General features: G+C 37.5%; 1 protein-coding gene and 1 long non-coding RNA gene across 3 annotated transcripts in view; both read left to right on the forward strand.

The window, feature by feature from the left end:
- The first annotated feature begins 3,198 nt into the window (after nt 1-3,198).
- LOC127866308 (ribosome biogenesis protein BMS1 homolog) overlaps nt 3,199-17,509 on the forward strand; it is a 30,993-nt gene continuing 16,682 nt past the window's right edge. The window contains exons 1-9 of one of the 2 annotated variants that reach the window (XM_052406775.1): nt 3,199-3,344; nt 6,602-6,771; nt 8,039-8,309; nt 9,306-9,494; nt 10,771-10,913; nt 11,210-11,531; nt 12,068-12,207; nt 12,405-12,582; nt 15,708-16,557. In XM_052406775.1, the coding sequence (XP_052262735.1) occupies nt 6,602-6,771; nt 8,039-8,309; nt 9,306-9,494; nt 10,771-10,913; nt 11,210-11,531; nt 12,068-12,207; nt 12,405-12,582; nt 15,708-16,557 (2,263 nt within the window). In that variant the 5' untranslated portion in view covers nt 3,199-3,344. The remainder of the gene's footprint in view (nt 3,345-6,601; nt 6,772-8,038; nt 8,310-9,305; nt 9,495-10,770; nt 10,914-11,209; nt 11,532-12,067; nt 12,208-12,404; nt 12,583-15,707; nt 16,558-17,509) is intronic. The other variant, XM_052406776.1, reaches the window with a different exon arrangement.
- Nucleotides 6,849-7,715, forward strand: LOC127866309 (uncharacterized). The gene is made up of 2 exons (XR_008042951.1): nt 6,849-7,248; nt 7,539-7,715. It is a non-coding gene; the product is annotated as an uncharacterized LOC127866309 (long non-coding RNA).

Genomic DNA, 17,509 nt, shown 5'->3' on the forward strand with positions numbered 1-17,509 from the left:
ACTGATTTCCGAATTTTTACATCAATTTGTGAACTTGAACTTCTAACCTAGAGCTTGGGATTTGTTTGCATTAAATTGTTACGTCATGTGGAATATAAAATCCGAATTTATATTAAAATCCATTGAGTCCTTAAAATTACATATCAAACTAATATTTATTAAATGTAAACTTCAAATGTGACCTTGATGCTCCACTGAAGAGCATCGGAGTTGTATTTGACACATTGTCACGTCAATAATTATCCAAATTAATATAAAAATCTTCCAAGCAGGTACAAGTTATTGAGCAGAAATTGACATATTTTAACTTTGATCTTGTGCAAAAGTTACAGAGCAGACACAAACATCAGACGGAAGAACCATTCAAAACACGCATGGATGTTTTCATGTCCTTACAATATCTTGCATACACGACAAAATGTTGGGAGACTGAGAATTATATCATGTAGATATTCGACCTGTTAATGTGAGACCTTGACATTTGATTTAAGGAGAACAGCGCGCTTAAGTATACATATTAACGAAGTTAAGTGTAACGTTTTTTTTTATAGTATACATACAAATTATTATAATCTGTATTATGATCGTGTGATATACCGGTATGTGTTGCGCATGGCACCCTGTCTTCATACAGTGATCACTAGGGGCAAGGTATTTTTAATTTCCAGATAACAATTGACATTAAAGGGATCTTTTCACGCTTTGGTAAATTGACAAAATTGAAAAAAGTTGTTTCAGATTCGCAAATTTTCGTTTTAGTTATGATATTTGTGAAGAAACAGTAATACTGAACATTTACCATGGTCTAATATAGCCATTATATGCATCTTTTGACGATTTTAAAACCTAAAAATTATAAAGCGTTGCAACGCGAAACTATTGAATAATTTGGAGAGTTCTGTTTTTGTCGTTAAATTCTGTGAAACTACGAAGATTGCTTATATAAGGTATAAAATACATCAAGTATGTGTATTCGGCGGAATAGCTCAGTAGGCTAAAACGTTTTTACTTCAGAACTCTGGCAGGACTCCAGGGGTCACTGGTTCGAAACCTGCTCCGGGCAATGTTCTTTTCCTTTTTTTTAATTTTATTCTTGATTTTTTACTGGAGCTTTTACGATCCAATGTTTACATTTATCAATATAAAGCATTTAATGAATAAGTTAAAAAATGCCAAAATCTGTGAAAAGGCCCCTTTAAGAAGCAAACGAGTACATTCATGAGGTGCCCATATATTCCGAATGGTAGCGCATACAAGTCCTCAGCTTATCTAAGAACGCATTGGTTCGCGAGACACGCTGTCTTTACAAATAGAGGATTTGTGGCAATTAATCGAAAAGGATACTGTAAAGATGCTGACGGACCGCTATACGCTCCATTTTTGCTCCGTTACCCTATAATGGGAGACGTATAACGGACTTATGTGTCCGAGTATGTGTCCTAGAGCGACGAACGCATGCGCCAAGTTCGACCGTCGGTCCGGGTGCCTTCGTTTCCGGTGAAAGTGTTGCCACAGGACCGCTATACACTCCGTATAGGCTCCGTTACTTCATAATGGGAGCCTTATAACGCACTTATGTGTCCGGGTATGTGTCAGAGAGTAACGAAACTTGACACCTGTTTGACCCAGTGGTCCACGCATGCGCCAAGTTCGACCGTCCGTCCGGGTGTCGTCGTTTCCGGTGAAAGTGTTGCCAAAGGACCGCTATACACTCCGTACGGGCTCCGTTACTTCATAGCGGGAGCCTTATAATGCACTTATGTGTCCGGGTATGTGTCAGAGAGTGACGAAACTTGGCACACTTGTGTAAACCAGTGGGCCACGCATGCGCAAAGTTCGACCCTCCATCTGGATGCCAACGTTTCCGGTGAAAGTTCCGCCGAAGGACTGCTATACGCTCCGTATAGGCTCCGTTACCCTATAATGGGAGCCTTATAATTCGCTTATGTGTTCGAGTATGTCTCCGAGAGCGTCGAAACTTGGCAAACTTATGTTACCCAGTGGGCCACGCATGCGCCAACTTTGACCGTCCGTCGTGTGCCGACATTTCCTTTGAAAATGTCGCCAAAGGATCGCTATACGCTCCATATTGGCTCCGTTACCCAATACTGGGAGTCTTATAACGCACTTATGTGCCCGAGTATGTGTTCGAGCGCGACGAAACTTGGCACACTTATGTGACACAGTGGACCACGCATGCGCTACCTTTGACCGTCCGTCGGGTGCCGACGTTTCCTTTGAAAATGTCGCCGAAGGACCGCTATACGCTCCATATTGGCTCCGTTACCCTATAATTGGAGCCTTATAACGCACTTATGTGCCCGAGTATGTGTCCGAGAGCGTCGAAACTTGGCACACTTGTGTGTTCCAGGGGGCCACGCATGCACCAAGTTCGACCGTTCGTCCGGTTGCCGTCGTTTTCGGTGAAAGTGTCGCCAAAGGACCGCTCTACGCTCCGTATTCTCCGTTACCCTATAATGGGAGCCTTATAACGCACTTATGTGTCCGAGTATGTGTCCGAGAGCGACGAAACTTGGCACACTTGTGTGTCCAAGTAGGCCACGCATGCGCCCAGTTTGACCGTCCGTCCGGGTGCCGTCTTTTCCGGTGAAAGTGTCGCCGAAGGACTGCTATACGCTCCGCATTTCCTCGTTACCCTATAATGAGAGCGTTATAACGCAATTATGTTTCCGAGTATGTATTAGAGAGCACAAAACTTGGCACACCGTCCGTCCGGGTGCCGTTGTTTCTGGTAAAATTGTCGCTGAGTCAGGATAAGACTGGACGGACGCAGTCATGTGACTTACTAAAACAAACACCACAAACAAACACAAATTCCAGAAATGGCGCTTCACCACGGGCAATCTTCATTAGTTGCTACCCTCAGCTGCTACCCCCTCTCAAACTCGTCTAAAATGTTCATTGCTATACGAAATATCAAAACAAAAAAGCTAGTCGAAAACAATTTTCATTTATGTATAATTAAAAAATATCAACTTACTTTTTTACTTTTTGTGTTACAAATGGACAATTTAGAGAGGTTTGGGAGCGGGTAGCAACTAATGTGAGTGTAAGGAACGAACACTCTGCGTGGGGATTGCTAATGCCGAGTGTCTGTGCGGTAAAATAGTGTTCAGCAAAAATTGAAAACTTTATCGCCCAATTTATTAGTGTATATTAACCTCGACATTAAAAATGTCGCACGTGTGAATGTTGACGTTATGAGTTTACTATCTTCCAGTTCGTGTTAACTGTTTTGTACAAGATTCATAGTAAACATTATTTATATATATACATTTATAATCATGTTCGTGAACACATTGTAGTATAAAGCAAAAAAGAAGGTAAGTGTAAACTGAAACTTAAATTATCCGAAACTTAGTTATCCGAAAAAACCCAACGAAGGTGACTTAATACCTTAAGATTAGGAGGCTTTAACGCACATCATATTTGTATTTATTTTATAATGCATTGTATGTATATTATCATTATGTAGTTTACGTTATGTAAGTGTCTAAATCGAATCACGAATGAAAATTTGTATTTGTTATTTTTTGCAAATGTTATGACAGTCATTAGTGCTCTATTGTTAATTGTCGGCTCCAGTACTACTTACATGTACCCCGGGTACTCTTAAGTATACTTATATGTACCCCGGGTACATGTCGATATTCGACTGTTCCCAAGTTGTATTTCTGCCAAAAATTCGATGTAGTAAAACGCGCTACAAATTATCTTGTACAAACTTCTCTTTTAAAAAAACTGTATCAACATGCTTTTTGAGTATGAGTTTCAATAATATTGAGGCCTTTTTTTCCAGAAAATTGACATAAATGTTAATATAATTATTTTAAAATGCCAACAATGACCGATTTAGCCTTAAATTTCCCTGGTATGTTTTAGTATATTTACTGTACCTGGGGTACATGTATGTATACTGAAGAGTACCCAGGATACATGTAAGTAGTACCCAAGCCAACAATGACCAATCAAGCGTTATTAGTCAGTTATCTTGAGTTGACATGGCACTAGTCTCTAGAGCTGAGGAAAACTAGTTCAATCTTTTGTTATAAATGTATTTTAAAAACTTCTTGTTTTTAGATATTACATGCCTATACTGAGCTCTTAGTCAAGTGACTTTAAAAAAAAAAAAAAAAAAAATGAACACAATTCACACTATGTTCCTTGTTATTCTAATCAATGCGAACATCCATGTTATTTGTTTAGGGGTCTGCCCAGTGAGCAACTTAGGCAAAAATTAGACCTCAGTAAGCTAACTTTTTAAGGAGCAAGGAGAAATGTATTTTGCCCTAATTTTCATGTCAAGCCATTAGTCCCTATTAGCAGACCCTCAGAAACTTTGATCATTTTTGCTGTGACAGCTCTGGCAGTCCATATGGACCCCTTCATAAACAGAACCACAGTTCTCCACAGCTGATCAGTGCGCATAACTAATCAGAGATCGTTTGTGACCAATAAAGGAAAGCGTTGATTAAACTTCAAAAACACATCAAATTAATCTGAATTCAGGAAGCTGAGAGTTGAATTATTGCTACTAGTCAAGCCATTAACAATTGATATTTGTAAAGCTAACGCCCATTTTAAATCCAGCTGACATTATTTTTTAGTCCACACAAGTTCAAACTCAAATTAATGTAAAGCAGTAAACCAGTTTTTGTTCCACCTTTTCGGGAATATATAGGTCCCGGTCCCTTTGGATTGGTAAAAATCACATTTGGGCTAAAATGTGAAATTTGTGTTGTGGATTTTGTTTGCATAAGGCTTACATATTCCTTAATAAATTTTACATAGGTTCAGTTTGATTATTCACAAAACCTATCCTTTAATAAGCTAATTGATAAATGCCATCAGGAGTTTGCTTGGATTGTTCTGGTACAGTGGTATCACTTATCCAAGCTGTATTAATTATTATCAAAGACTTGGGTTTTTAATTTTTGCTATTGTTTGAAATATGATTACAATATTATTATTATATACCCCTCCACCTCAAAGAAATACTTGTTATTGTTATTTTTGTGCAGGAATGGTGGGTGTGTTAATGTAATTATTTTAGGCACTTCATGTACACTTGAATTCTATGAGTTGTTTGTAGTTTTTTCCCTAAAAACATGACTTATCCTTGATTTCTCCTGACTTCTCTTAATCCCAGTCAAGGAAAAAATGAATTCTTCCTAAAAAAAAAATTTTATTTTTAGCTCATCTAATTTTTGAAAAAAAATTATGAGCTATTGTCATCACCTTGGCGTCTGCGTCGGCGTCCGGTTAGGTTTTGCGTTTAAGTCCACATTTCTCAGAAAGTATCAATGCTATTGCATTCAAACTTGGTACACTTACTAACTATCATGAGGGTACTGGGCAGGCAAAGTTAGATAACTCTGGCATGCATTTTGACAGAATTATGTGCCCTTTTTATACTTAGAAAATTGAAAATTTTGGTTAAGTTTTGTGTTTAGGTCCATTTTATCCCTTAAGTATCAAAGCTATTGCTTTCATACTTGCAACATTTACTAACTATCATAAGGGGACTGTGCAGGCAAAGTTATGTAACTCTGACTGGCATTTTGACAGAATTATGTGCCCTTTTTATACTTAGAAAATTGAAAATTTGGTTAAGTTTTGTTTTTAGGTCCACTTTATTCCTACAGCATCAAAGCTATTGCTTTCATACTTGCAACACTTATTAACTATCATAAGGGGACTGTGCAGGCAAAGTTATGTAACTCTGACTGGTATTTGGACGGAATTATGGGCCCTTTATACTTAAAAAATTGAAAATTTGGTTAAGTTTTGTGTTTTGGTCCACTTTACCCCTAAAGTATCATAGATATTGCTTTCATACTTGGAACACTCGCAAACTATCATAAGGGTACAGTAAAAGGACAAGTTGCATAACTCTGGTTGTCATTTTTACGGAATTATGGCCCTTTTTTGACTTAGTAACTTTGAATATATGGTTAAATTTTGTGTTTCGATCCACTTTACTTCTAAAGTATCAAGGCTATTGCTTTCAAACTTCACATACTTTCATGATATCATGAGGTTACTGTACCTGGCAAGTTGAATTTTACCTTGACCTTTGAATGACCTTGATTCTCCCCCCCCTTTTTTTTTTTTTTTTTTTTTTTTTAAGATCATCTCACAAATGACCACCACACCCTCACACTTTACCCCCCCCCCCCCCCACCCCCCCCAATTTTGTTTTTTTTGAAACGGTTATAAAACACAAATATTTATTTTTATTATTTTAATTTTGAAATACCGTCCAACCATCGCACCCAAGAATCCCCCCCCCCCCACCCCCCCCACCCCCGAATTTTTATTTTATTTTTTTTTGCATTTTTTTTTCGCATTTTTGGAAGATAATGTAAAAAATTTCCACACCCCCACACTATACACCCCTCTTCACTCCACCCCTCCCTCCTTTGTGATAGAAATTGAGAGTCCCTTCACCTTTAAAAAGAAAATAGATGAGCGGTCTGCACCCGCAAGGCGGTGCTCTTGTTTATAGTTTGTGCTTAGCTAATGACTTGAAAAGTGTGTTTTGTCTTAAATCCGAACTCTTGTTATTAATGTTATAAAGATGGATGAAAAACAAGATAACAAGAAAGCTCATCGGAAACGCCATGCAGGGCCAAAGGCAGAAAAGAAGAAAGCCAAAAGTGATCATAAACAGGACCTTGACCCCAGGCAGAGAAACCCACGTGCTTTCTCAATACAGCATGTTAAGAAAACTCAGAAGATTGTGCAGAGGTAAAATTCATTTAATGCATTAGTCAAAAGCTAGAGATTTTGTCAAAAAAATAAACAAGAGCACCAGAACTAAACTGATAAACCGTAATATAGCTAAAATAAGACAAGATAATTGGCCATGAAATCCTCTTTCTCTGCTCTATGCTGTTGCAATTAAAATGATCACCAGAAAATATTAAGTAAGTTTTGCAAACTGTGCAACCAGTTTATCATGAAATCAAACAGCCAGGTAATAGTCTAGGATTGCAGATGCTTTGACATGAACAGTTTGTTGACTTCAATTGATTATTTTTTATGCCCCCGTTCGAAGAAGAGGGGGTATATTGCTTTGCTCATGTCGGTCTGTTGGTCGGTCTGTCGGTCGGTCCGTCCACCAGCTGGTTGTCAGACGATAACTCAAGAACGCTTAGGCCTAGGATCATGAAACTTCATAGGTACATTGATCATGACTCACAGATGACCCCTATTGATTTTGAGGTCACTAGGTCAAAGGTCAAGGTCACTGTGACCCGAAATAGTAAAATGGTTTTCGGATGATAATTCAAGAACGCTTATGCCTAGGATCATGAAACTTCATAGGTAGATTGATAATGACTAACAGATGACCCCTATCGATTTTCAGGTCACTAGGTCAAAGGTCAAGGTCACGGTGACCCGAAATAGTAAAATGGTTTCCAGATGATAATTCAAGAACCCTTATGCCTAGGATCATGAAACTTGATAGGTAGATTGATCATGACTAGCAGATGACTCCTATTGATTTTCAGGTCACTAGGTCAAAGGTCAAGGTCACTGTGACCCGAAATAGTAAAATGGTTTCCGGATGATAACTCAAGAACGCTTATGCCTAGGATCATGAAACTTGATAGGTACATTGATCATGACTGGCAGATGACCCCTATTGATTTTCAGGTCACTAGGTCAAAGGTCAAGGTCACAGTGACCTGAAATAGTAAAATGGTTTCCTGATGATAACTCAGGAAAGCTTATGGCTAGGATCATGAAACTTCATAGGTACATTGATCATGACTCGCAGATGACCCCTATTGATTTTCAGGTCACTAGGTCAAAGGTCAAGGTCACAGTGACAAAAAACATATTTACCAAAGGGCTGTCACTACAACTTAGAGCCCATATGGGGGGCATGCATGTTTTACAAACAGCCCTTGTTGAAACTAGTGTAGCTTATCATGTACACTATAATATTGCTTGTTTTCTGTGTGATTTATTAATGTATCTATGTTTCTCTGTTATTTTTTGTTTTCAGAACACAAGATTTAAAGACAAAGAAGCAGCACATTCCTATTGTTGATCGTACACCACAAGAACCACCGCCAGTCATAGTAGCTGTGGTGGGGCCCCCAAAAGTTGGTAAAACCACTCTCCTACGCTGTGTTGTGAAGAATTTCACCAAGCAACGCCTCACTAGAATTCAGGGGCCAGTAACTGTGGTGTCTGGAAAGCAGCGTCGACTTACTCTCATTGAATGCAATAATGACATCAGCTCGATGATTGATATAGCCAAAATTGCTGATTTGGTGGGTTATATTTTTGAAATATTAAATACAGAATTACTCCTTCCTTTCATTTAAATATTGTTTACATAATGTACATGAATGTACATTAATCATCATAAAATATACATATTCAAGAATATAAAACTTAAATGTCTTTGAAATTCAGTTCTTTTTTATTTTAATGTTCATTTAATTTCTCTCTTCTCAGATGAATAGCAATATTAATGAATAAAACACTCTCAAGCATCTGTTTTATATTACATTGTATCTGCTTGTATTTTTCACCCATTCATATTTAAGGAAATTTCTATAATTAATATATCTTTGTTAAAGGCTCTATAAAGGTAATAATAAGTAATTATTAACTGATTTTTTTTTTTTTTTTTCATATTTTATTTATAAAGGTTATCAATAAACAATATATATATGCTATTGGACATTACAATAAAAATAAGCAAAACAACTTGTTTTTAGCTCAAAATAAAGTGTCCTTTAAGTCAATTGTGTTTACAAACAATCAGTTTATTTACATCGCTGTGTACTCGGAAAAGAGAAAGTGAAAGTGACTCCGGTCACCCAAAATATAATGATTATTTTTAACGTTTTCCAGTATCACCCACAAAGAAGGTCTCTTCTAAATGGTTAAAACGTTTGTAGTGATCTAATAAGTTTCTTTCTGCTGGTTAAAAGTTGTTTAAAATAGAATTAAAATTGAATTTTCTTTCGGCTATTTTTAGCATATGTCACCGCTCTGAGGCTACACATCACGTTAGTTGCAAGAATGAAAACATTTCTTCCAATTAATATGAATTATGAAACGGGTTTATTTTCCATAATTCTTGACAACGTTGTACCTAAGCTGTTTTATTAGCAGTTTTTATGCAAGAATAACTGAAATCTGGTAAAAATCAGACCAGTTGATATGCATAATAATTGGATTTGTCACCTTTATAGAGCTTTTAACAACTAATTTCATATATATAAAACCACACACAATAAATATTACTATTTTGAAAGGTGTTGCTGCTAGTTGATGCAAGTTTTGGTTTTGAAATGGAGACCTTCGAATTCCTGAACATCTGTCAAGTGCATGGCTTTCCCCGCATCATGGGCGTGCTGACTCATCTGGATACGTTCAAAGACAGCAAGCGGCTTCGCAAGGCCAAGAAGAGGCTCAAACACAGGTTCTGGACAGAGGTGTATCAGGTATGGGAGCAAACAGGTTTAACCCATTAATGCCTAGTGGACTCTCCCATCCTTCTAAATTGGATCAATTTATTTCCAAAATTAGGGATGTCTAGTATACTTATTTCTATATTTAGAATATTTCTTACAGATATTCCTTTAAGCAAACAGCGCAGACCCTGATGAGACGCGGCATGATGCGGCATCTCATCTGGGTCTACGCTGTTTGCCAATGCCTTTTTTTCTAGACGCTAGGGTTAATATGAGAGGAACACAAATCAAGGATGATGTACTGGTATATTTTATAATGCTCCCCCAAAATTTATTTTGGGGGGAGCATATAGTTGCCGCTTCGTCTGTCCGTGCATCTGTCTGTCCGTCGGTGCACAATTTTTGTCCGGGCTATTTCTCAGCAACTTAGGACCGGAATTCAATGAAAGTTTATGGGAACCTTCACTACCAAGAGGAGATGTGCATATTATCAGCGGGTTCTGGTCGGATGATTTTTCACAGCGTTATGGCCCTTTGAAATTTTCTCTAAAAAAACTTGTCCCCCCAACTACTGCAATATTGTGACCAAAAAAACCTTTGGGGAGCATCACCCGTCTCCAACGGTTTTTTGTTGTTAGTTGTTTTCCAGTTAGCAGGGTGAGTATACGTATTATAATGTACAAAGAGCACAAGTATTTTACTAATTATTTTCCAGATTTAGATATTAAGCAGACAATATTTGAGCACCTGTTTGTAAAGGCTTAATTTACTAATCAGTAAAATGTTTACAAAATGTACATGATGTTAATAAAAATCTAATGGAATATACAGTTTTATAGCAGATTTTGATAATGTATGTACATAACCATAAATATCCTGTCATAAGTATATCCGTTCATAAGATTTGGAATCAAATTTTGATGAAAATCAACTATTTTGTTATATTATAACTCAGTAAATTTGGTGAAATTTTAACAAGATGGCCAAATCTGCAAAATAGCCATATGTGTCTGTGATTAATTTCCCAATCAAGCAAGCATATTCTGTGTTATATACCACCTTAGGTCAAGGCACAAACTGTCTGTTGAAACAATTATTATGTTTGCCAGTGAACAAATAAATCAAGGAAATACAGATAAATTTGTGTCAATTATTCACAGAAATTTACTTTCAATATGTCTTTATTTTTGTAAATTGTACTTGTTGCATTCAATTAAGTTTAACTTTATATGTTGGAAAGAAAAACAAGATAATAAAATCTTGTTGAAAAGTTCCCTGTACGGTTTTGTGTGTTGCTGTTTCGTAGGGTGCCAAGTTATTCTACCTTTCTGGAATGGTGAACGGAGAGTATCAGAAGATGGAGGTGCACAACCTATGCCGGTTCATCTCTGTCATGAAGTTCAGACCTCTCGTCTGGAGGACCACACATCCATATATCCTTGCTGATAGGTATACATATACTGTCAGTGTCGTAATGAAAAAATACATTCAAAACTTTGAATACTTAACAGTATATAACATTATGACATTATATTCTTACTCTTATATAATCTGTTTTAAGCTTTTGTAAATTGTTGGAGCATTTACAAATAGAACATACGGTATTTACTTTATGAAAGTGAGAGCATTTGACAATACACTTGTATATGTTTTCAATTTCAATGGCATTATAAATACAAACTTTCCTCTAATAGACATTGCAATACCGCTTCAAACATTATGGCAACTTTGTATTATGACTGTAGAATGGAAGACATCACAGACCCAGAAAAAGTGCGTAAGCAGAGCAAATGTGATCGCAATGTTTCAATATTTGGATATGTACATGGGACTCACATGAAGAACAACATTAATGTGCATATCCCGGGCTGTGGTGACTTCACCATCCACGACATGAACTTCCTGTCAGATCCATGCCCCACACCTGACAGGGAGAAACGACGCACACTGAATGATCGGGAACGCACGATATATGCCCCCATGTCTGGTGTGGGAGGTATAGTGTACGACAAAGATGCTGTGTACATTGACCTTGGAGGCAGTCATTCGCATCATGAGCAGATCAAAGTAATCCTTGTATTTTGCCTTAGTTTGTTCTTGGCATACCCATTTCTGTATACATTTGAAAATTCTTTTCAATGGCTCAAGTTTAATAATTAAAAGATTAAAATGACTTTATATATATATATATATATATATATATGTACATACTATAAAGTAACAAGATATTGAATACTGTTACCAATATTGTGGGATTGTACATTAAATGCACTTATCATAAGAAGTAAATGTCGATGTTTAGCATCAAATATTTTGTTTGCTATGATTTACATTTAATCTGTGAAGGCCATCAAGACTATACGAACCTCCCCCTGGCAATACTGGACATTATGCATGTGCCTTAAGTGTTGTCCCAGATGAGCCTGTGCTGTCAGCTGGAATTGGATTTTTGTTACGAATAGACCTATTTGAAAGAAAAATTCCATAAAAGCAGGAAGTGTCATCCCTGATTAGCCTGTGCAGAGGCAGTCTGGGAAACATTTTACGCACATGAGTTGAGCCCAGTTTTTAAGAATGTTGCTCATTTGCTGTGTACCCTATAGCAGGATGAAGCTGAGGCTGAGCCTATCAATGAGCTGGTATCCAACCTGATGTCTATCAGCAGCCCCATGGATGAGAAGATTACACACAGTGAGGTGGCGCTCTACTCTCAGGGCATCAAGCAAACCGTTCAGGAGTCAATGTAAGTGATACAAAATAAGAACCAATAACATTGATCTGATTTTAACATAAAACATATACTACAATTTGTTCGGCAAGTGGCAGTATCAAACAGTTTTGTTTTTATGACAAATGTTTTCATTAGAACATTCTTTTCTCAAGATATCAGTGGCACATAGTTTTATTAGGAGTTATTTTGATTTGTTCATGTTCTGGCAGAGACAAAGAATCTGAGGATGTTCCCGCTGAAAATGGCAGAGTGAGACGGAGGGCTGTCTTCAAAGATGAAACCTATGAAGATGATGATGATGACTCTGATAACGACTCTGATTATGACGTTAGCAGTGAAGAAGAGGACAAAAACATTCAGATTGGAAAATTCAAGCAGAATAAGAAGGTAGGTTGTATTTTTTATGCCCCCCTCGGAAGAAGAGGGGGTATATTGTTTTGCACATGTCAGTAGGTCAGTCGGTCGGTCCGTCTGTCCACCAGATGGTTTCCGGATGATAACTCAAAAAGACAAGAACGCTTACGCCTAGGATCATGAAACTTCATAGGTACATTGATCATGACTGGCAGATGACCTCTATTGATTTTGAGGTCACTTGGTCAAAGGTCAAGGTCACAGTGACTCGTTCTTGGATGCAGTTTAGGACCACATTTGCAGATTATATTATGTACTGGTGTCGTGGGGTCTCCGTTCATCCACCAGATGGTTTCCAGATGATAACTCAAGAAAGCTTACGCCTAGGATCATGAAACTTCATAGGTACATTGATCATGACTGGCAGATGACCCCTATTGATTTTGAGGATATTAGGTCAAAGGTCAAGGTCACAGTGACTCGTTCTTGGATGCAGTTTAAGACCACATTTGCAGATTATATTATGTACTGGTGTCGTGGGGTCTATCTACCAGAGCTAGCGCTGTCCCAAAATTTCTTTGAGCCAACCAGTTTTATGTTTTTCGGTACGCGAAAACTGGTTTGGAAATAATTATATATACCTGTACTATCAACTTGTTATGCCCCCTTCGATGAAAAGGGGGTATATTGTTTTGCACATGTCGGTCCGTCAGTCTGTCGGTCAGTCCGTCCACCAGATAGTTTCCGGATGATAACTCAAGAATGCCTAGGCCTAGGATAATGAAACTTCATAGGTGCATTGATCATGAATGGCAGGTGACCCCTATGGATTTTCAGGTCACTAGGTCAAAGTTCAAGGTCACAGTGACTCGAAACAGTAAAACGGTTTCTGGATGATAACTCATGGATGCTTACGCCTAGGTTCATGAAACTTCATAGGTACATTGATCATGACTGGCAGATGACCCCTATTGATTTTGAGGTCACTAGGTCAAAGGTAAAGGTCACAGTGACAAAAAACGTATTCACACAATGTCTGCCACTACAACTGAGACCCCATATGGGGGGCATGCATGTTTTACAAACAGCCCTTGTTTTAAATGTGCTGTAACACAACTAATGGATAAATGAGGTTATATAAAATGAATATTGATAACTATAAATATTTATAAAAAGGCCAGTATTACAAATCACTGAGAATAAGATTACTCTGTATGCTAAGTATCTTTTTCATTATTTCTTATGAATGAGTTTTACTTTTTAGCTCACCTGAGCACAACGTGTGTGCTCATAATGAGCTTTTGTGATCGCCTTTTGTCCATCGTCTGTCGTGCGTCATCCGTCGTCAACATTTTGCCTTGTGAACACTCTAGAGGCCACATTTATTGTCTCATCTTCCTGAAATTCGGTCAGAACATTTGTCCAATGGATACCTCAACTGAGTTCGAAACTGGATCATGCTGGGTCAAAAACTAGGTCACTAGTTCAAAAAAAAGAAAAACCTTGTGATCACTGTAGAAGTCACATTTGATGCCCAATCTTCATATAACTTTGTCAAAATGTTTGTCTAAATGATATGTTGGTTGAGTTCAAAAATGGTTCCGGTCCGTTTAAAAACATGGTCGCCAGGGGGCGGGGCAGTATTCCTTATATGGCTATAGAGAAACCTTGTGAAAACTCTAGAAGTCACAATTTTTGCCCAATCATTAGAAACTTGGTCAAAACATTGGTTTTATTGATATCTCGGACGAGTTGGAAAATGGTCCAGATCGGGGAAAAAACATGGCCGCCAGGGGGCGGGGTAGTTTTCCTTATATGGCTATAGAAAAACCTTGTTAACACTCTAGAGGCCACATTTATTGTCCAATCTTTATGAAATTTGGTCAGAAGATTGGTCTGTATGATATCTTGGATGAGTTTGAAAATGGTTACGCTGCTTGAAAAACATGGCTGCCAAGGGGCGGGGCATTTTTCCATATATGGCTATATGTGGCTTTAGTAAAACCTTGTGAACACTGTAGAGGCCACATTTATTGTCCAATCTTCATGTAATTTGGTAAGAAGATTGGTCTCAATGATATCTTGGATGAGTTCGAAAATGGTTACGTTTGCTTGAAAAACATGGCTGCCAAGGGGCGGGCATTTTTCCTTATATGGCTATATATGGCTATGATAAGATCTTGTTAACACTCTAGAGGCCACATTTATTGTCCAATCTTCATGAAACTTGGTCAGAAGAGTCATCCCAATAATATCTTGGACAAGAAAAAAAAAAGATGCCTGTTGATTGAAAAACATGGCGGCCAGGGGGCGGGGCATTTTTCCTTATATGGCTATAGTAAAACCTTGTGAACACTCTAGAGGCCACATTTATTTTCCGATCTTCATGAAACTTGGTCAGAAGATTTGTCCTAATGATATCTGGGATAATTTCGAAAATGGTTTCGGTTGCTTAAAAAACATGGCCACCAGGGGGCGGGGCAGTGTTCCTAATATATCTATATATCATGCTTTTGTAAAACCTTGTTAACACTCTAGAGGCCACATTTATTGTCCGATCATTGTGAAACTTGGTCAGATGATTTGTTCTTATGATATCTTGGATGTGTTCGAAAATGGTTCCGGTTGGTGGAAAAACATGGCCGCCAAGGGGGCGTGGCATTTTTCCTTATATAGCTATAGTTAAACCTTGTTAACACTCTAGAAGCAGTATTTATTGTACAATCATCATGAAACTTTGTCAGAAGATTTGTCCCAATGACATTTTGGACAAGTTCGAAAATGGTTCCAGTTGCTTGAAAAACATGGCCACCAGTGGGTGGGGCATTTTTCCTTATATGGACTTATGAATCTTCATGAAACTTTGTCAGTATATTTGTTTAAATGATATCTTGGATGTGTATGAAAATGGTTCTGGTCTGTTGAAAAAACGTGGCTGCCAGGTTGTTCACTAGTCATGAAAGTTGGTAAGAACATTTTGTTCTAATGACATCTTGGGCTGCACAGAACAGGTCAGTTCCTTTGAATCTCAGGTGAGCGACTTCGGGCCTTTCAGGCCCTCTTGTTTTTGGGTAACCATGCAAGCTATCAGATTAATTCATTTCTACCAGTGTAAACAGGAACAACATATATAAGGATGTGTATTATATTTCCAACAGAAATCTCCAAAGACAGACAAAGGAATGGATGGAATAGAGTTTGCTGACACTGATGACGAAATAACATCTACAGCAACTGATAGAAGGATTAAAACTCTGGTTAAGACAAAAACAAGCACTGGTAATAAAATTGGCAAAATAAGTGATGATGAAGATGATGATTATGATGATGATGATGATGATGAGGAGGAGGAGGAGGAGGAGGAGGAGGAGGGTTATGACAGTGATGGTGTGGACGAGGATTCTGATATCAGTAGTGTATATAATAGTGATGAAGAGGAGGAACACGAGGAAAACAATATGAATGTAAAGAGAACATTTGCAGGTAAAAAAGAGCTTGGCAAGAGTCCTAGTGCCAAAGTAGCAGATGATATTGACACTGATGAAGAAGTAACTTTTAACTTAAAAGAAAAGGTAACTGATGATCATAAAACAGTTATTTCTACTAAATTAAAAAAGAGCAAAAGTAAACTTTCAGATAAAACCATGTCAGGTGAATTAAACAGGGACATGCCTAGTAAACAAAAAAAGCTTGATGAAGTAGTGAAAGGTCAGCAGGTAGAATCTGATAGTGACAGTTCTGCAAGTGAAAATGACTCAGAGAGTGACTCAGAACAGGATGTTGGGGTAACAGTGGAGGAAAATGTGACAAAGGATGACAAAACTGACAATAACTCTGCTTTACGACAAAAGCTGATGCAGTTGTCGCAGGAATCATGGACAGAGGAGAGTCGGAGGATAGAGTTCCAGCGTCAGGACGAGGATGAGGGGGTAGACGAACTGGAGAAGGCAATCAGGGGAGACCACTCTCGCAAAACTGTGGAAGAGGCAGACATGGAAGTGGAACTTGGTGAGCAAGTGATATTAATACAAATTTTCTAGTAATAATGATGATTTTGATGCTTTTTTCGATTTTATTTGGGGTTGAGTGCTATAATGTTTTGAAGGATTCCATGCAATAATACAAAATTTATTTAATTACCCTCATAATATATAGTTTTTTATATCCCCATAATTTTTAAAGTCACTCATAAATTTATTATTTTTACCCTACAGTTTTCAAAATATTAATAAAATGCATTGTTTCTTTAAGCTGACCCGAAAGTGTTCATGGTGAGCTGTTTTGGACAGTCTTATGTTTTGCTACGTCCGATTGGCGTAGTCTTTTGCCAACTTAAAGCTTGTTCCCACTCTACAGACCACATTTTTCATCAAATTTTGATAAAATCCAGATTTAAAGTTGGTCAATATATTTCCAAGATAAATATGCTGACCAAGTTCCCTAAACATTTGATGAAAAATGTTGTAACCACATTAAAGTATACTTATCTTGACAATATCTAGACCATGTTTGAATCTTGATTACCAGTGTCTAACAATGTAAAATGTAATTCTATAAAATTTTAACCACTACGGAGGCCGTATGTATTACTCAATTTTGATAAAACTTAATCAGAACGTTTATCTTGACAATATCAAGTCCAAGTTAGCGTATACGTCAGGTGTGTCCTAAAACTAAGTCACTTTATCACAGTTTAGAAAAAACATGAATACCACTCTAGAAACCTCATTTATGATTCAATCTTGAATAAACGTAGTAAGAATGTGAATCTTAAGAAGATCTTAGAAAATTTCTGATCAAGTGACCGTCACCTGCCTCAAATCTTGTTACCTATCTGAAAGACGCATTTATGATAAAATGTTCATTAAACTTTATTAGAATTTTTATCTTGACAATGTCTAGGCCAAAGTTAATCTGGGTCATGTACTTTGAAAACAACACAGATAACTAGGTCAAATCT

The sequence above is a fragment of the Dreissena polymorpha genome, chromosome 2 (genome assembly GCF_020536995.1).
Source record: "Dreissena polymorpha isolate Duluth1 chromosome 2, UMN_Dpol_1.0, whole genome shotgun sequence".
Classification (NCBI taxonomy): domain Eukaryota; kingdom Metazoa; phylum Mollusca; class Bivalvia; order Myida; family Dreissenidae; genus Dreissena; species Dreissena polymorpha.